This window comes from Ranitomeya variabilis, chromosome 4 (genome assembly GCF_051348905.1).
Source record: "Ranitomeya variabilis isolate aRanVar5 chromosome 4, aRanVar5.hap1, whole genome shotgun sequence".
Taxonomy (NCBI): Eukaryota; Metazoa; Chordata; class Amphibia; order Anura; family Dendrobatidae; genus Ranitomeya; species Ranitomeya variabilis.
Genome location: NC_135235.1, coordinates 766,589,294 through 766,610,344, shown reverse-complemented (window position 1 = coordinate 766,610,344; position 21,051 = coordinate 766,589,294). Strand labels below are relative to the sequence as shown.

The following is a 21,051-nucleotide window of genomic DNA, read 5'->3' as shown; positions in this document are numbered from 1 at the left end:
ATATATGGAACATCAGCATACTAAGTGCTAGTTGGACAATAACTTTTGGGGTCCAGTTTATCCTGTTTCTCCTTGCGAAAATAAAAAAATTGGGGGCTAAAAAATCATTTTTGTGGAAAAAAAATGATTTTTTCTTTTCACGGCTCTGCGTTATAAACTGTAGTGAAACACTTGGGGGTTCAAAGTTCTCACAACACTTCTAGATAAGTTCCTTGGGGGGTCACTTGTTGGGGGTTTCTACTGTTTGGGTACATCAGGGGCTCTGCAAATACAACGTGACGCCTGCAGACCAATCAATTTAATTCTGCATTCCAAACGGCACTCCTTCCCTTCCGAGCCCCGATGTGTGCCCAAACAGTGGTTTACCCCCACATATGGGGTATTGGCGTATTCAGGAGAAATTGCACAACAAATTTTGTGGTTCGTTTTCTCTTTTTACACTTGTGAAAATAAAAAAAATTGGTTCTGAAGTAAAATGTTTGCAAAAAAAAAAAGTTAAATGTTCATTTTTTCCTTCAAATTGTTTCAGTTCCTGTGAAGCAGGTAAAGGGTTAATAAACTTCTTGAATGTGGTTTTGAGCACCTTGAGGGGTGCAGTTTTTAGAATGGTGTCAAATTTGGGTATTTTCTGTCATGTACACCCCTCAAAGTGACTTTAAATGTGAGGTGGTCCCTAAAAAAAATTGTTTTGTAAATTTTGTTGTAAAAATGAGAAATCACTGGTCAATTTTTAACCCTTATAACTTCCTAACTAAATAAAAATGTTGTTTCCAAAATTCTGCTGATGTAAAGTAGACATGTGGGAAATGTTATTTATCAACTATTTTTTGTGACATATCTCTCTGATTTAAGGGCATAAAAAAATTCAAATTTTGAAAATTGCAAAATTTTAAATTTCTTTGCCATATTTCCGTTTGTTTCATAAATAATCGCAAGTAATATCAAAGAAATGTTACCACTAACATGAAGTACAATATGTCACGAAAAAAACAATCTCAGAATCAGCGGGATCCGTTAAAGCGTTCCAGAGTTATAACCTCATAAAGTGACAGTGGTCAGAATTGTAAAAATTGGCCCAGTCACTAAGGGGTTAAGGAGAACTGTGTATAAGGCTATGTTCACACGCTGCGGTTTTTGCTGCGGATCCGCAGCGGATTTGCAGCTGCGGATCCGCAGACGTTTTCCATGCAGGGTACAGTACAATGTTACCCTATGGAAAACAAAATCCGCTGTGCCCACGATCCTTTTTTTCCGCTCGAAAATCCACACTGATTTTCTGCGGAAAAAAAGAAGTAGCATGTCACTTCTTTCTGCGGATTCCGCAGCGGGTTTTCACCTGCCCCAATAGGAAACTGCAGTTGGAAACCCGCAGTGGAATCCACAGTAGAAACAGGACAAAAAACCGCAGTGGAAAACCACCGCGGATTTGCACTGCGGGTTCTCAAAATCAGGACCTGAAAAATCCGCAGCAAAAAAAGGATCGTGTGAACAAGCCCTAATAGTGCAGAGCAGAGATGTCTTAAAGGGAACCTGTCAGCAGGATTGTGCTCAGTGACTACAGACAGTGTCAGGTCGGTGCCGTTATACTGATTACACCGATACCTGGTGATGAAATCCGTCTTGTGGTTGTTGTTTAATCTGTATTTGTAGTTTTCATGTCAGCAGAGCCGATCGAGTTGTGCCTGCTTCTAGCCTCCCATGGAAGCTATTGAAGCATGGCAAAAGTAAAAAAAAAAAATAATAAAAAAAATGTGAAAAAAATATAAAAGTTTAACCCCTTCACCCCCAAGGGTGGTTTGCACGTTAATGACCGGGCCAATTTTTACAATTCTGACCACTGTCCCTTTATGAGGCTATAACTCTGGAACGCTTTGACGGATCTTGGCGATTCTGACATTGTTTTCTCGTGACATATTGTACTTCATGTTAGTGGTAAAATTTATTCTATATAACTTGCGTTTATTTGTGAAAAAAACGGAAATTTGGCGAAAATTTTGAAAATTTAGCAATTTTCCAACTTTGAATTTTTATGCCCTTAAATCACAGACATATGTCACGCAAAATACTTAATAAGTAACATTTCCCACATGTCTACTTTACATCAGCACAATTTTGGAACCAAAATTTTTTTTGTTAGGGAGTTAGAAGGGTTAAAATTTTACCAGAAATTTCTCATTTTTACAACACCATTTTTTTTAGGGACCACATCTCATTTGAAGTCATTTTGAGGGGTCTATATGATAGAAAATACCCAAGTGTGACACCATTCTAAAAAATGCACACCTCAAGGTGCTCAAAACCACATTCAAGAAGTTTATTAACCCTTCAGGTGTTTCACAGGAATTTTTGGAATGTTTAAATAAAAATGAACATTTAACTTTTTTTCACACAAAATTTATTTCAGCTCCAATTTGTTTTATTTTACCAAGGGTAACAGGAGAAAATGGACACCAAAAGTTGTTGTACAATTTGTCCTAAGTACGCCGATACCCCATATGTGGGTGTAAACCATTGTTTGGGCGCATGGCAGAGCTTGGAAGGGAAGGAGCGCCATTTGACTTTTCAGTGCAAAATTGACTGGAATTGAGATGGGACGCCATGTTGCGTTTGGAGAGCCCCTGATGTGCCTAAACATTGAAACCCCCCACAAGTGACACAGTTTTGGAAAGTAGACCCCCTAAGGAACTTATCTAGATGTGTTTTGAGAGCTTTGAACCCCCAAGTGTTTCACTACAGATTATAACGCAGAGCCGTGAAAATAATTTTTTTTTTTTTTCTCAAAAATGATTTTTTAGCCCCCAGTTTTGTATTTTCACAAGGGTAACAGGATAAATTAGACCCCAAAAGTTGTTGTCCAATTTGTCCTGAGTACGCTGATACCCCATATGTGGGGGGGAACCACTGTTTGGGTGCATGACAGAGCTCGGAAGGGAAGGAGCGCCATTTGGAATGCAGCCTTAAATGGATTGGTCTGCAGGCGTCACGTTGCATTTGCAGAGCCCCTGATGTACCCAAACAGTACAAACCCCCCACAAGTGACCCCATATTGGAAACTAGACCCCCAAGGAACTTATCTAGATGTGTTGTGAGAACTTTGAACCATCAAGTGTTTCATTACAGTTTATAACGCAGAGCCGTGAAAATAAAACATCTTTTTTTTCCCACAAAAATGATTTTTAGCCCCCCAAATTTTTATTTTCCCAAGGATAAAATAAGAACTTGGACCCCAGAAGTTGTTGTTCAATTTGTCCCGAGTACGCTGATAACCCATATGTTGGGGTAAACCCCTTTTTGGGCGTACGGGAGAGCTCGGAAGGGAAGGAGCACTGTTTTACTTTTTCAACGCAGAATTGGCTGGAATTGAGATTGGACGCCATGTCGCGTTTGGAGAGCCCCTGATGTGCCTGGACAGTGGAAAGCCCCCAATTCTACCTGAAACCCTAACCCAAACACACCCCTAACCCTAATCCCAACGGTAACCCTAACCACACCCCTAACCCTGACACACCCATATGTTGTGAACTACACTCACCGGCCACTTTATTAGGTACACCTGTCCAACTTCTTGTTAACACTTAATTTCTAATCAGCCAATCACATGGCGGCAACTCAGTGCATTTAGGCATGTAGACATGGTCAAGACAATCTCCTGCAGTTCAAACCGAGCATCAGTATGGGGAAGAAAGGTGATTTGAGTGCCTTTGAACGTGGCATGGTTGTTGGTGCCAGAAGGGCTGGTCTGAGTATTTCAGAAACTGCTGATCTACTGGGATTTTCACGCACAACCATCTCTAGGGTTTACAGAGAATGGTCCGAAAAAGAAAAAAAATCCAGTGAGCGGCAGTTCTGTGGGCGGAAATGCCTTGTTGATGCCAGAGGTCAGAGGAGAATGGGCAGACTGGTTCGAGCTGATAGAAAGGCAACAGTGACTCAAATCGCCACCCGTTACAACCAAGGTAGGCCTAAGAGCATCTCTGAACGCACAGTGCGTCGAACTTTGAGGCAGATGGGCTACAGCAGCAGAAGACCACACCGGGTACCACTCCTTTCAGCTAAGAACAGGAAACTGAGGCTACAATTTGTACAAGCTCATCGAAATTGGACAGTAGAAGATTGGAAAAACGTTGCTTGGTCTGATGAGTCTCGATTTCTGCTGCGACATTCGGATGGTAGGGTCAGAATTTGGCGTAAACAACATGAAAGCATGGATCCATCCTGCCTTGTATGGAGCATCTTTGGGATGTGCAGCCGACAAATCTGCGGCAACTGTGTGATGCCATCATGTCAATATGGACCAAAATCTCTGAGGAATGCTTCCAGCACCTTGTTGAATCTATGCCACGAAGAATTGAGGCAGTTCTGAAGGCAAAAGGGGGTCCAACCCATTACTAGCATGGTGTACCTAATAAAGTGGCCGGTGAGTGTATATTTCTTGGCTCCCTCTTGTGGTCACTAGCGGTATGGCACTTGGATTATCTTTCCCCAGGTTGGTACCCACCTGGTTCGTTAAGCCTTGGGTGTTCCTATTTAGACTTCCTGGATACTCAGTCTAGTGCCTGGAAACGATGTAATCAGTCTATGTCTGTTTTCTCCTGACTCCTGGTCTCCTGAGTTTTGCAAGATAAGCTAAGTTCTGCTTTCTTATTTTTGTTCGTTTGCATTAGCTCTTATTTTGTTCCAGCTTGTTCAAAATGTGATTTCTGTTTTTGCTGGAAGCTCAAGGGGGCTGATATTCTCCCCCCACACCGTTAGTCGGTGCGGGGGTTCTTGGATATTCAGCGTGGATATTTTTGTAGGGTTTTTGCTGACCGCATAAGTCCGCTTCCTATTTTCTGCTATTAATTAGTGGGCCTCTCTTTGCTAAATCTAGTTCATTCTTACGTTTGTCTTTTCTTCTTACCTCACCGTTATTATTTGTTGGGGGCTTGTATTATAACTTTGGGGTCTTTTCCCTTGAGGCAAGTGAGGTCTTATTTTCTCTGAAAGGGTTAGTTAGTTCTCCGGCTGGCGCGAGACGTCTAGAATCAACGTAGGTACGTTCCCCGGCTGCTTCTAGTTGTTGTGCTAGGATCAGATATGCGGTCAGCCAAGTTACCACCTCCCTATGAGCTGGTTTTTGTGTTTGCAGACTTAGCTGGTACTCCTGAGATCCTCTACCACTAGGATCATAACAGTATTCCAGGCCAAAAGTGAATTGCAGAAGCGGGATTAAAAGAAAAGAAGTTCTGAGTTTTTTGGGTTTTTTTCTTCTTCCCCTTTTTTCTCTGAGTGGCTTGAAGCTCTGCTGCAGACATGAATGTTCAGACTCTGATTACTAGTGTGGATCAGCTTGCTGCACGAGTGCAGGGCATTCAGGATTTTGTTATTAGTAGTCCTATGTCAGAGCCTAACATACCTATTCCTGAGCTGTTCTCTGGAGATCGATTTAAATTTGGGAATTTTAGGAATAATTGTAAATTGTTTCTATCTTTGAGACCTCGTTCGTCTGGAGACTCAGCTCAGCAAGTTAAAATTGTTATCTCCTTCTTGCGTGGCGACCCTCGGGATTGGGCTTTCTCATTGGCGCCAAGAGATCCGGCATTGGCAAATATTGATGCGTTTTTTCTGGCGCTCGGATTGCTTTATGAGGAGCCCAATCTTGAAATTCAGGCAGAAAAAGCGTTGCTGGCTATCTCTCAGGGCCAGGATGAAGCTGAAGTGTACTGCCAAAATTTTCGGAAATGGTCCGTGCTTACTCAATGGAATGAGTGTGCTCTGGCCGCAAATTTCAGAAATGGCCTTTCTGAAGCCATTAAGAATGTGATGGTGGGTTTTCCCATTCCTACAAGTCTGAATGATTCTATGGCTCTGGCCATCCAGATTGATCGGCGTTTGCGGGAGCGCAAATCTGCTAATCCTCTGGCGGTGTTGTCTGCACGGACACCTGACTCAATGCAATGTGATAGAATTCAGACTAGAACCGAACGGCAAAATCATAGACGTCAGAATGGGTTGTGTTTTTACTGTGGTGATTCTACACATGTTATCTCAGCATGCTCTAAACGCCTAACAAAGGATGTTAGTCCTGTCGCCATTGGTAATTTGCAGCCTAAGTTTATTTTGTCTGTGACTTTAATTTGCTCATTGTCTTCCTACCCTGTTATGGCATTTGTGGATTCAGGTGCTGCCCTGAGTCTTATGGACTTGTTGTTTGCCAAGCGCTGTGGTTTTGTCCTGGAGCCTTTAGAAAATCCTATTCCTCTTAGAGGAATTGATGCTACGCCATTGGCGGAGAATAAACCGCAGTATTGGACACAAGTGACCATGTGCATGACTCCTGAACATCGGGAGGTGATTCGTTTTCTTGTTCTGCATAAAATGCATGATTTGGTCGTTTTAGGTCTGCCATGGTTACAGACCCATAATCCAGTTTTGGATTGGAAGGCTATGTCCGTGTCAAGTTGGGGTTGTCAGGGAATTCATTGCGATTCCCCGTCGGTGTCTATTGCTTCTTCTACTCCTTCTGAAGTCCCTGAGTATTTGTTGGACTATCAGGATGTATTCAGTGAGTCCAGGTCCAGTGCCCTTCCTCCTCATAGGGACTGTGACTGCGCTATAGATTTGATTCCTGGTAGTAAATTTCCTAAGGGACGATTATTTAATCTTATCTGTACCTGAGCATGCCGCGATGCGTTCTTATATAAAGGAATCTTTGGAGAAGGGACATATTCGTCCATCCTCTTCCCCTCTTGGTGCGGGATTCTTTTTTGTGGCCAAGAAAGACGGGTCTTTGAGACCTTGTATAGACTATCGGCTTCTGAATAAAATCACGGTCAAATTTCAGTATCCTTTGCCACTATTGTCAGACTTGTTTGCTCGGATTAAGGGTGCCAAGTGGTTCACCAAGATAGATCTTCGTGGTGCGTACAACCTTGTGCGCATTAAGCGGGGAGATGAGTGGAAAACTGCGTTCAATACGCCCGAGGGTAATTTTGAGTACTTGGTGATGCCTTTTTGGGCTTTCTAATGCTCCTTCAGTGTTTCAGTCCTTTATACATGACATCTTCCGGAAGTATCAGATAAATTTATGATTGTTTATCTGGATGATATTCTGGTTTTCTCTGATGATTGGGATTCTCATGTAAAGCAGGTCAGGATGGTGTTTCAGGTTTTGCGTGATAATGCTTTGTTTGTGAAGGGCTCAAAGTGTCTCTTTAGAGTGCAGAAGGTTTCCTTTTTGGGTTTTATTTTCTCCCCTTCTACTGTGGAGATGGACCCAGTCAAGGTCCGAGCTATTCATAATTGGACTCAACCCACGTCTGTTAAGAGTCTTCAGAAGTTCTTGGGTTTTGCTAATTTCTTCCGTTGTTTTCTTGCAAATTTTTCTAGCGTTGTTAAACCTTTGACGGATATGACCAAGAAAGGTTCTGATGTTGCTAATTGGGCTCCTGCAGCCGTGGAGGCCTTCCGGGAGCTGAAGCGCCGGTTTACTTCGGCGCCTGTTTTGTGCCAGCCTGATGTCTCACTTCCCTTTCAGGTTGAAGTGGACGCTTCTGAGATCGGTGCCGGAGCTGTTTTGTCACAGAAAGGCTCTGGTTGCTCTGTGATGAGACCATGTGCTTTTTTTTCTAGGAAGTTTTCGCCTGCTGAGCGGAACTATGATGTTGGTAATCGGGAGTTGTTGGCTATGAAATGGGCATTTGAGGAGTGGCGTCATTGGCTCGAGGGAGCTAAGCATCGTGTGGTGGTCTTGACTGATCACAAAAATCTGATGTATCTCGAGTCTGCTAAGCGCCTGAATCCTAGACAGGCTCGTTGGTCGTTGTTTTTCTCCCGTTTTGACTTTGTGGTCTCGTACCTGCCTGGTTCAAAGAATGTGAAGGCTGATGCTCTTTCTAGGAGTTTTGTGCCTGACTCTCCTGGAGTCTCAGAGCCAGCGGGTATTCTTAAAGAGGGAGTAATCTTGTCGGCCATTTCTCCTGATTTGCGACGTGTGTTGCAGAGATTTCAGGCTGGTAGACCTGACCCTTGCCCACCTGATAGACTGTTTGTTCCTGATAAATGGACCAGCAGAGTTATTTCCGAGGTTCATTCCTCGGTGTTGGCAGGGCATCCTGGGATTTTTGGTACCAGAGATTTGGTGGCTAGGTCCTTTTGGTGGCCTTCCCTGTCGCGGGATGTGCGTTCTTTTGTGCAGTCCTGTGGGATTTGTGCTCGGGCTAAGCCTTGCTGTTCTCGTGCCAGCGGGTTGCTTTTGCCCTTGCCCGTCCCGAAGAGGCCTTGGACGCACATTTCCATGGATTTCATTTCAGATCTTCCGGTGTCTCAAGGAATGTCTGTCATCTGGGTGGTGTGTGATCGTTTTTCCAAGATGGTCCATTTGGTGCCCTTGCCTAAGTTGCCTTCCTCTTCCGATCTGGTTCCTTTGTTCTTTCAGAATGTGGTTCGTTTGCACGGCATTCCTGAGAATATCGTGTCTGACAGAGGATCCCAGTTTGTGTCCAGATTCTGGCGATCTTTTTGTGCTAAGATGGGGATTGATTTGTCTTTTTCATCTGCCTTTCATCCTCAGACTAATGGCCAAACGGAGCGAACTAATCAGACGCTGGAGGCTTATTTGAGATGTTTTGTTTCTGCGGATCAGGATGATTGGGTGACCTTCTTGCCATTGGCTGAGTTTGCCCTCAATAATCGGGCTAGTTCCGCTACTTTGGGTTTCGCCATTTTTCTGCAACTCTGGTTTTCATCCGCGTTTTTCCTCGGGTCATGTTGAACCTTCTGACTGTCCTGGGGTGGATTCCGTGGTGGATAGGTTGCAGCGGATTTGGAATCATGTGGTGGACAACTTGAAGTTGTCACAGGAGAAGGCTCGGCGTTTTGCCAACCGCCGCCGCGGTGTGGGTCCCCGACTTCGTGTTGGGGATTTGGTTTGGTTGTCTTCTCGGTATGTCCCTCTGAAGGTTTCCTCTCCTAAGTTTAAGCCTCGCTTTATTGGTCCTTATAAAATTTTGGAAGTCCTTAACCCGGTGTCTTTTCGTTTGGATCTTCCGGTGTCGTTTGCCATTCACAATGTGTTCCATAGGTCTTTGTTGCGGCGGTACGTTGTGCCTATGGTTCCTGCTGTTGAGCCTCCTGCTCCGGTGTTGGTTGAGGGCGAGTTGGAGTACGTGGTGGAGAAGATCTTGGATTCTTGTCTCTCTAGACGGAGGCTTCAGTATCTGGTCAAATGGAAGGGCTATGGTCAGGAGGATAATTCCTGGGTGGTCGCCTCTGATGTTCATGCGGCCGATTTGGTTCGTGCCTTTCACGCTGCTCATCCTGATCGCCCTGGTGGTCTTGGTGAGGGTTCGGTGACCCCTCCTTAAAGGGGGGGGGTTCTGTTATGAACTATATTTCTTGGCTCCCTCTTGTGGTCACTAGCGGTATGGCACTTGGATTGTTTTCCTCCAGGTTGGTACCCACCTGGTTCGTTAAGCCTTGGGTGTTCCTATTTAGACTTCCTGGATACTCAGTCTAGTGCCTGGAAACGATGTAATCAGTCTATGTCTGTTTTCTCCTGACTCCTGGTCTCCTGAGTTTTGCAAGATAAGCTAAGTTCTGCTTTCTTATTTTTGTTCGTTTGCATTAGCTCTTATTTTGTTCCAGCTTGTTCAAAATGTGATTTCTGTTTTTGCTGGAAGCTCAAGGGGGCTGATATTCTCCCCCCACACCGTTAGTCGGTGCGGGGGTTCTTGGATATTCAGCGTGGATATTTTTGTAGGGTTTTTGCTGACCGCATAAGTCCGCTTCCTATTTTCTGCTATTAATTAGTGGGCCTCTCTTTGCTAAATCTAGTTCATTCTTACGTTTGTCTTTTCTTCTTACCTCACCGTTATTATTTGTTGGGGGCTTGTATTATAACTTTGGGGTCTTTTCTCTTGAGGCAAGTGAGGTCTTATTTTCTCTGAAAGGGTTAGTTAGTTCTCCGGCTGGCGCGAGACGTCTAGAATCAACGTAGGTACGTTCCCCGGCTGCTTCTAGTTGTTGTGCTAGGATCAGATATGCGGTCAGCCAAGTTACAACCTCCCTATGAGCTGGTTTTTGTGTTTGCAGACTTAGCTGGTACTCCTGAGATCCTCTACCACTAGGATAATAACACCCATAATTCTAATCCCAACCCTAATCCAAACCGTAAATGTAATCCAAACCCTAACCCTAACTTTAGCCCCAACCCTAACTTTAGCCCCAACCCTAACCCTAACTTTACCTCCAACCCTAGCCCTAACCCTACCCCTAACCCTAAACGTGACTGAAATAAATGGCACTGAAATACGTGGCACTGAAATACGTGGCACTGAAATACGTCATACGTGGCACTGAAATACGTGATACGTGGCACTTAAATACGTGGCACTGAAACACGTGGCAATGAAATACGTGATACGTGGCACTTAAATACGTGGCACTGAAATACGTGGCACTGAAATATGTGGCACTGAAATACGTGGCACTAAAATATGTGGCACTGAAATACGTGATACGTGGCACTGAAATACGTGATACGTGGCACTGAAACACGTGGCACTGAAACACGTGGCACTGAAATACGTGGCACTATGACTGTCAGAAAATGTTCATTAAACGGTTAGGGGTGAGGTTAGGGGTAGAGTTAGGGTTAGGGTTTGGATCCCTTTATCACCTTGATGGTGGTGGGTGGCTTTTCAGTGTGTTTTCTGTTTTTTTCCGATAAAAACGCATGCGTTTTTAACGCAAACAAACGCATGTGCTTAAAAACGCAAGAAAATACTGCAGGTTGTATTTCTGAAAATGAACGCATGCAGAAAAAACCGCATGCGTTTGAAAACGCGACCAAACGCGTACAAAAAAATGCATGCGTTTTCAATGTTAAATATAGGGGAAAAAAACATGCGTTTTTGTGTGCAAAAAACGCTGCAGACAAAAACGCAAGTGTGAAACCAGCGACGCTTTTTATAGCAAAAAAGTTTTTGCGTCTCCACATTTTAAGAGCTATATTTTTTCCACATTTTGCTCCACAGAGTCATGTGAGGTCTTGTTTTTTGCGGGACGAGTTGACGTTTTTATTGGTAACATTTTCGGACACGTTTTTGATCACTTTTTATTCCGATTTTTGTGAGGCAGAATGACCAAAAACCTGCTATTCATGAATTTCTTTTGGGAGAGGCGTTTATACCGTTCCACGTTTGGTAAAATTTTTTATTCTTCGGGTCAGTACGATTACAGCGATACCTCATTTATATCATTTTTTTTATGTTTTGGCGCTTTTATACGATAAAAACTATTTTATAGAAAAAATAATTATTTTGGTATCGCTTTATTCTCAGGACTATAACTTTTTTATTTTTTTGCTGATGACGCTGTATGGTGGCTTGTTTTTTGCGGGACAAGATGACGTTTCAGCGGTACCATGATTATTTATATCCATCTTTTTGATCGCGTGTTATTCCACTTTTTGTTCGGCGGTATGGTAATAAAGCGTTGTTTTTTGCCTCGTTTTTTTTTTTTTTTCTTACGGTGTTTACTAAAGGGGTTAACTAGTGGGGCAGTTTTATAGGTTGGGTCGTTACGGACACGGCGATACTAAATATGTGCACTTTTATTGTTTTGTTTATTTAGATAAAGAAATGTATTTATGGGAATAATATATTTTTTTTATTATTTATTTAGGAATTTTTTTATTTTTTTTTTACACATGTGGAAAATTTTTTTTTTAACTTTTTTACTTTGTCCCAGGGGGGGACATCACAGATCGATGATCTGAGAGTGTGCACAGCACTCTGTCAGATCACCGATCTCACTGACAGGGCTGCAGGCTTACCAGCGTCTGCTCTGAGCAGGCACTCGGTAAGCCACCTTTCTCCCTGCAGGACCCGGATGCCACGGCCATCTTGGATCCGGGACCTGCAGCGAGGAAGGAGGTAGGAGACCCTCGCAGCAACGTTGCTCCGGGGGTCTCAGGGAAGCCCGCAGGGAGCCCCCTCCCTGCGCGATGCTTCCCTATACCGCCGGTACACTGCGATCATGTTTGATCGCGGTGTGCCGGGGGTTAATGTGCCGGGGGGGGTCCGTGACCGCTCCTGGCACATAGTGCCGGATGTCAGCTGCGATAGGCAGCTGACACCCGGCAGCGATTGGCCGCGCTCCCCCCGCGAGCGCGGCCGATCGCATATGACGTACTATCCCGTCACTGGGAATTAAGTCCCAGGTCACCTTGACGGGATAGTACGTCATATGGGATTAAGAGGTTAAATCACCCCCCTTTTGCCCCAATCAAAATAAATCAATAAAAAAAAAATCAAACCTACACATATTTGGTATCGCCACGTTCAGAATCGCCCGATCTATCAATAAAAAAAAGCATTAACCTGATCTCTAAACGGCGTAACGAGAAAAAAATTAGAAACGCCAGAATTACGTTGTTTTGGTCACCGCGACATTGCATTAAAATGCAATAACGGGCGATCAAAAGAACGTATCTGCACCAAAATGCAACCTAATCATGTTAGGTGTCTATGAACTCGAACAGACCTGGAGAATCAAAATATCAGGTCCGTTTTAGCATTTAGTGAACCTAGCAAAAAAGCCAACCAAAAAAAAAGTGTGGGACTGCACTTTTTTTGCAATTTCACTGCACTTCGAATTTTTTTCCAGTTTTCTAGTACACAACATGCTAAAGCCAATAATGTAGTTCAAAAGTACAACTTGTCCCGCAAAAAATAAGCCCTCACATGGCCAAATTGATGGAAAAATAAAAAAGTTATGGCTCTGGTAAGGAGGGGAGCGAAAAACGAACACGGAAAAACGAAAAAATCCCAAGGTCATGAAGGGGTTAAACCTTATATAAGTCAGTTCAGATATGGTGTACCAAGATGGCGTCTGTGTCTTCAGACAACACCCTGGAAGGAATCCTTGGAATGCAGAAGCTAAGATACTGGATACCATATATGGAAGTGAAGTTGAAATGGACCTATCATAGACTGACACTGGCCACTCAGAAGATTGTGTGACACCCATTTCCTGTCTCTTTGTCTTGAAAATAATCTTCAGTTGTGTGCAAGCCTTTGCTGAGAAAGGAGTATACATCTAACTCTGTGCTCGGTGTGACTCTTTAAGCGCACACTCAGCCTATATTGGGTCAGGTACAAGCAATCATATAGATCTCGCTTTAAGGGATCACCCTCACACTAATACCAGGGGGTAGGTGGATCCTCCAGGTTGTAAGTTCTATAGTAAAGGGCTCTCAATGTCCAAAGTCATTTGAACAGTTTTGGGTGGAGGAGAATGTTGTGGTCTAAAGGCAAAATGGTGATCATGGCAATACGGCCGGACTACACCACCGATAAAGCAGCCACAGCCGGTGACTGAGAAGAATCTGTGACTTCTCTGCATTTAGTGGTTACTACTCACCTGGGTAGCCATATGTAGGAATCTCCTCTTTACACCACTCATCTCCCCTCACATATGTCTCTGTAGTATTAATATGGGTCAGATCTTCACCCTGAAACAAATATTATAAAAGTCACCGACAGATGGAGAAGTCACATCTATGATCAGCTCTAATCCTGCCATCTCCACCGTTCTCATTACACAAGTATAAAACATATAATACTGGTGGATAAAACAAGACTGAGCACAAGATCTTCACCGGCGTCTACACATCATAGGGGAGTTCTCCTGACTAGGGTTGAGTGACTTATTTTTATAGGATCGGGTCGGGTTTCACGAAACCCGACTTTTGAGAAAGTCGGGTCTAGTGAAATCGGCCGATCCTATAAAAAAGTCGGGGTCGGCCGAAACACGAAACCCAATGCTGTGCAATGGGATACTATGGTTCCCAGGGTCTGAAGGAGAGGAAACTCTCCTTCAGGCCCTGGGATCCATATTAATGTGTAAAATAAAGAATTAAAATAAAAAATATTGATATACTCACCTGTCCGGCGGCCCCTGCAACTTACCGAGGGAACCGGCGGCCTGCTTTGGTTAAAATGAGCGCGTTCAGGGCCTTCCGTGACGTCACGGCTTCTGATTGGTCGCGAGCCGCTCATGTGACCGCCACGCGACCAATCACAAGCCGCGACGTCATTCTCAGGTCCTGAATTCCTAGAATGAATTTAGAATTCTTTATAATAATTTTATTATATTATTTAATTATTTTAATTCTTTATTTTACACATTAATATGGATTCCGATACCGAGTTCCGATATGGCAAACCTATTGGAACTCGGTATCGGAATTCCGATCCCAGATTCAGAAGATCGCCAACTTCATGGCCGACCCCACGCAGGGGTCGGGTCGGGTTTCATGAAACCCGACTTTGCCAAAAGTCGGCGACTTCTGAAAATGGCCGACCCGTTTCGCTCAACCCTACTCCTGACACCTTCTCTCCATCTACCTGATGATCCTGAGGAGCATTGGGATCTTCTTGGTTACAGTCCTGTGGAAGAAGAGGATGGGGGCATCTCTCTGGTGTTGTCCTCTTACTGGATAGATCTGGAGGAAACACATACAGGGAGTGAATTCATTCTTTACATACAGATAATTATAGGCCGTGTGTATTTAGTCCTGTCTATTACCTGGAGATGTGAGGGGCTGGGGAACCTCCATTATGATGTTCTTGTACAGATCTCTGTGTCCTTCTAAATACTCCCACTCCTCCATGGAGAAATAGACAGCGACATCCTGACACCTTATAGGAACCTGACACATACAATGATACCGTCATCCCCCCGATCCCTTCATAGTGTTACTGTATAATGTCCCAGCATTCCCAGCAGTGTCACCTCTCCAGTCAGCAGCTCAATCATCTTGTAGGTGAGTTCTAGGATCTTCTGGTCATTGATGTGCTCGTGGATCAGGCGGTGAGGTGGAGGCCCCGTGATTGGGCTCAGGGGTCTTCCCCATCCCTCAGACACAGGGTCCTGACAGCGATCACTAGAGGTCTTCTTCACCACTGTGTATTCCTGGTAATGGAGAGACACATTAATAAATCTCACTACAGACATTTCCAGAGTCCTCACCTCTCCAGTTCTGTCCATCTGTTATTCCCATAGATAAGAATGATGTAATGTGACGTCATCAGAATCTCTCACCTCTCCAGTAAGCCGGAAGAGGATCTCTAGGGTGAGGTGTAATATCCTCTCCGCCATCTTGTCTCTGTCCATATCCATCTGTGATGGGTGAATCAGGAAAATGTTCTTTTGTAGAAGATCTTCACTGGGAGGATCCGATATTGTAGAGACCTGAATGAGAAGATGAGCCGATGTAACATCATAAGAATCCTGTGTAATAATACAATAACTGGAGATAATAAGGGAAAAATATGAGGAGATTTATTATTTTACAGGATTTAGTTTCCTTCTTTCCATCTACTAATAAATCCTATATATTTAGGCCACAGACAACAAGCAGTTTCTTCCTCGGAGTCGGCAGCTGAATACGTTCCTCATAGACTCATCTTCCATAACGCTAATTCTCGTCTCATTTACCGACCCTGGAATCGGCATTAGTAATACTGCAGGAGATATTCATTACACGCGACATGAGAAATAACTACTTCATGATGAGGACGACATCTTCATCTTCTACTACGGCTCTAGGAACATATTAGGCCAGAGTCGGTCACTGACTCCATCACCACCGGCCGTCTATATGAAGGTCTCCCGTCTTCCCCGCACTGTAACCTTCTATCACGTTAGATCTCAGGTCTGATTCACACACAGAAGTTTGTTTATAGCCTAGGAAAGGGGTAATACCCATGGAGCTTCCCTGGCTAGTAATATCAGCTCACAACTGTATACTTAGCCTTTAGTGGCTATTAAAATGGGGGACTCCTCTAAAAAAGTGACGAAGTTTTCCCCTATATTTAATAACCAGCAAAGCTATGCAGACAGTTGCGGGTTGATATTAATAGCCTAGGAAGGGGCCATGGATACTGTGCCCCCAGGCTAAAAATATCAGCTCTCAGCCGCCCGGAAAAGGCACATCTCTAAGATGCACCAATTCTGGCACTTAGCCTCTCTCTTCCTACTTGCCCTTTAGCTGAAATTGTGATGATGGGAAGGAGAGGGTGACCAATATCACACCCCACCGAGCCCTGTCAATTCATAGGCATCATAGCAACCGAGTGGGCTACCTTTATGGATGATACACTCCTGCCTATCCAACTATCGTATGGTAAATATCTCATAGATCCTGGGTTCATTAGTATTTGCACCAAGGATGAGGCTAAGTGAGTATTTATTAATTGTTGGTGGTCGGAGGTAGTCAGTGAGGTGGATGGTACCATATTGTGCATGTAGGGGGCAGTACTGTGGGAACATTATACTGTGTGTGAGGGGGATGCCAGTCCTGTGTAAACAGTATCCTGTGTCTGTGGGAAGCCACTAATGTGAGAACAAAATACTGTGTGTGGTGGGATGATGGCACTGTGGTAACTTTATACTGTGTGTGGGGGTATGGCGGTACTGTGGGAGCATTATACTGTGTGTGGGGGTATGGCCGTACTGTGAGAACATTATACTGTGTGGGGGTATGGCGGTACTATGGGAACATTATACTGTGTGTGGGGGTATGGCGGTACTATGAGAACATTATACTGTGTGTGTGGGGGTATGGCCGTACTGTGAGAACATTATACTGTGTGGGGGTATGGCGGTACTATGAGAACATTATACTGTGTGTGGTGGTATGATGGCACTGTGGGAACTTTATACTGTGTGTGGGGGTATGGCGGTACTATGAGAACATTATACTGTGTGTGGGGGTATGGCGGTACTATGAGAAGATTATACTGTGTGTGGTGGTACGGCGGTACTGTAGGAACATTATACTGTGTGTGAGGGTATGGCGATACTGTAGGAACATTATACTGTGTGTGTGGGGGTATGGTGGTACTATGAGAATATTATACTGTGTGTGGGGGTATGGCGATACTATGAGAACATTATACTGTGTGGGGGTATGGCGGTACTGTGAGAACATTATAGTGTGTGGGGGTATGGCGGTACTATGAGAACATTATACTGTGTGTGAGGGGTATGGAGGTACTGTAGGAACATTATACTGTGTGTGGGGGTATGGCGGTACTATGAGAAGATTATACTGTGTGTGGTGGGATGGAGGTACTGTAGGAACATTATACTGTGTGTGGGGGTATGGCGGTACTATGAGAACATTATACTGTGTGTGGGGGTATGGCGGTACTATGAGATTATACTGTGTGTGGTGAGATGGAGGTACTGTAGGAACATTACACTGCATGCAGAATTATTAGGCAACTTGTATTTTGATCACCTGATACTTTTCATACATGTTGTCCTACTCCAAGCTGTTCAGGCTGAGATCCAACTACCAATTAAGTAAATCAGGTGATGTGCATCTCTGTAATGAGGAGGGTGTTGTCTAATGACATCAACACCCTATATAAGGTGTGCTTAATTATTAGGCAACTTCCTTTCCTTTGGCAAAATGGGTCAGAAGAGAGATGTAACGGGCTCTGAAAAGTCCAAAATTGTGAGATGTCTTGCAGAGGGATGCAGCAGTGTTGAAATCGCCAAATTTTTGGAGCGTGATCACTGAACAATCAAGTGTTTCATGGCAAATAGCCAAAAGGGTCGCAAGAAGCGTGTTGGGCAAAAAAGGCGCAAAATAACTGCCCATGAATTGAGGAAAATCAAGCGTGAAGCTGCCAAGATGCCATTTGCCACCAGTTTTGTCATATTTCAGAGCTGTAACGTTACTGGAGTAACAAAAAGTACAAGGTGTGCGATACTCAGGGACATGGCAAAGGTAAGGAAGGCTGAAAAACGACCACTTTTGAACAAGAAACATAAGATAAAACGTCAAGACTAGGCCAAGAAATATCTTAAGACCGACTTTTCAAAGGTTTTATGGACTGATGAAATGAGAGTGACTCTTGATGGGCCAGAGGCTGGATCAGTAAAGGGCAGAGAGCTCCACTCCGACTGAGATGCCAGCAAGTTGGAGGTGGGGTACTGGTATGGGCTGGGATCATCAAAGATGAACTTGTGGGACCTTTTCGGGTTGAGGATGGAGAGAAGCTCAACCCCCAGACCTACTGCCAGTTTCTGGAAGACAACTTCTTCAAGCAGTGGTACAGGAAGAAGACGGTATCGTACAAGAAAAACATGATTTTCATGCAGGACAATGCTCCATCACAGCCTCCAACTACTCCGCAGCGTGGCTGGCCAGTAAAGGCTCAAAGAAGAAATAATGACCTGGCCCCCTTGTTCACCTGATCTGAACCCCATAGAGAACCTGTGGTCCCTCATAAAATGTGAGATCTACAGGGAGGGAAAACAGTCCACCTCTCGGAACAGTGTCTGGGAGGCTGTGGTGGCTGCTGCACGCAATGTTCATCGTAAACAGATCAAGCAACTGACAGAATCTATGGATGGAAGGCTGCTGAGTGTCATCAGAAAGAAAGGGGGCTATATTGGGCACTCATTGTTTTTGGATTTTGTTTTTGCATGTCAGAAATGTTTATTTCTAAATTTTGTGCAGTTATATTGGTTTACCTGGTGAAAATAAACAAGTGAGATGGGAATATATTTGGTTTTTATTAAGTTGCCTAATAATTCTGCACAGTAATAGTTACCTGCACAAACCGATATCCTCCTAAGAGCCAAATCTAAAAAAATCCACTCCAACTTCCAAAAATATTAAGCTTTGATATTTGAGTCTTTTGGGTTGAGTGAGAATGAATACTGTGTGTGTGGGTATGGCGGTACTGTGAGAACATTATACTGTACTGTGTGTGTGGGTATGGTGGTACTATGGGAATATTATACTGTGTGTGGGGGTATGGCGGTACTGTAGGAACATTATACTGTGTGTGGGGGTATGGTGGTACTATGGGAATATTATACTGTGTGTGGGGGTATGGCGGTACTATGAGTACATTATACTGTGTGTGGGGGTATGGCGGTACTATGAGAACATTATACTGTGTGTGGGGGTATGGCGGTACTGTGAGAACATTATACTGTGTGTGGGGGTATGGCGGTACTATGAGAACATTATACTGTGTGTGGGGGTATGGCGGTACTATGAGAACATTATACTGTGTGTGGGGGTATGGCGGTACTATGAGAACATTATACTGTGTGGGGGTATGGAGGTACTATGAGAACATTATACTGTGTGGGGGTATGGCGGTACTATGAGAACATTATACTGTGTGTGGGGGTATGGCGGTACTATGAGAACATTATACTGTGTGGGGTATGGCGGTACTATGAGAACATTATACTGTGTGTGGGGGTATGGCGGTACTATGAGAACATTATACTGTGTGGGGGTATGGCGGTACTATGAGAACATTATACTGTGTGGGGGGAGTATGGCGGTACTATGAGAACATTATACTGTGTGTGGGGGTATGGCGGTACTGTACGAACATTATACTGTGTGTGGGGGTATGGCGATACTATGAGAACATTATACTGTGTGGGGGTATGGAGGTACTATGAGAACATTATACTGTGTGTGGGGGTATGGCGGTACTATGAGAACATTATACTGTGTGAGCGCCATCATATATATTACATAAGGGGGGTAATAAGGAGAGTCATAAAAAAGCCTCCTCAGGGCTGTGCTGCATTTGTACAGACTGCTATCTGCCGTCCAGACGGGACCATGTGACACCAATGGGAAGAGGGAGGGTTTCCGGAGGGAAGAGTCTAGAGGGTGCACCTGGTCAGGAGACCTTGATGGCGCAGTTACTGATATTATAAAGGCCGGAGCCCCAAAGGCAGAACAGATTTGGCGCCAACAAAGGAAAGGGGTGCGGGGAAGAATGTGAGGTACCAGCTCCTGGTAAAGTGCCCGAGGCAGCTGGGTGTGGGGCAGAACCTGCTTACAGGGCATAATGGGGGCATTACACTGTGTGGGGCCAAGAAAGGGGCCCTGTACTAGGAGAACACTCCGCTCCTCACTTCCTGTCCTCCATAGTTGGCTCGTATGTATCTATTACAGGAAACAGAACAACAACGTTATGGTTCTTATAAAGGGGCAACAACAACCCCAAAAGAGTCTCCTCCGTGCAGAAGGGGTTAATGTCCCCGGCTGCGCTCAGTACTGGGGAATCTCCACATACCTCCACCTGCAGAGCCGCACTCCACAGATATGGCTGCTCTGTGCGCACAGGACCTGTGATGAGGTCACAGGGGAGGAGTCAGGGGTCACGTGATCCGCAGTGAAGACGCTACATGGAGACTTCTCCTCAGTCAGTGACATTCCCGCCATTATTCGCCCTCACTACTGGCACAATCACCTCGCGCCGCCTTTTCTACACAATGTTCTGTGTGGAATGTAACGTGTGATTTCTCTGGAGACAAATAGACCCCACACATGAGGGGATTATCACCGGTTACCGGACGTCTAGTATATGGCGGCATATGATTGTGCTATCGCCTCCACACCGGGAGCTAAAATGCCGAAATCTCGCTTATTTAACCCCTTCCAGTGTCCGGCTAAGGCCGGGGACACACTAGACCGTAATACGGACGAGTGCTATGCGATAAAAAATCGGATTGCACTCGGACCAATGTTAGTTAATAGGTGTCTTTTCATTTGCGATTTTTTTCTCAGCCGAAATCGGACTGAGAAAAATCTGAATCGGCTGAGAAAAAAATCGCACAGCACTCGCACCATGCGAGTTCTGTCCGATTTTTACGCACTGGTGTCCTTTGAAAAGCCGGCAATTCAGCGCGGTGTACAGTAAAATCACACTGACAGGTTAGAATAGAGTAGATATATACACATAGAATAGGTATATATACATATATATATGTCAGTGAGACACCTATATATATATATTTATTTTTAATGCAGCGCTAGATAGCAGAAAAGCCGCTAATTCAATTACCGGCTTCTCATTTCTCCTTCCCAAACCCGACAGGATATGAGACATGATTACATACAGTAAACCATCTCATATCCCCTTTTTTTTGCATATTCCACACTACTAATGTTAGTAGTGTGTATGTGCAAAATTTCAGCGCTGTAGCTGCTAAAATAAAGGGTTAAATCGC

The 21,051-nt window shown here is 44.3% G+C and overlaps 1 protein-coding gene across 2 annotated transcripts in view; it reads right to left on the bottom strand.

Moving 5' to 3' along the window:
- LOC143766910 (uncharacterized) overlaps positions 1-20,253 on the bottom strand; it is an 817,195-nt gene extending 796,942 nt beyond the window's left edge. Inside the window, exons 1-6 of one of the 2 annotated variants that reach the window (XM_077254907.1) lie at positions 20,115-20,253; positions 15,088-15,237; positions 14,779-14,958; positions 14,572-14,695; positions 14,391-14,488; positions 13,405-13,495 (exon numbers count right to left, since the gene is read on the bottom strand). In XM_077254907.1, coding sequence (XP_077111022.1) covers positions 13,405-13,495; positions 14,391-14,488; positions 14,572-14,695; positions 14,779-14,958; positions 15,088-15,165 — 571 coding nt within the window. In that variant the 5' untranslated portion in view covers positions 15,166-15,237; positions 20,115-20,253. Of the gene's footprint in view, positions 1-13,404; positions 13,496-14,390; positions 14,489-14,571; positions 14,696-14,778; positions 14,959-15,087; positions 15,238-20,114 lie in introns of those variants that run through there. The other variant, XM_077254906.1, reaches the window with a different exon arrangement.
- Between the last annotated feature and the right edge of the window lie 798 nt (positions 20,254-21,051).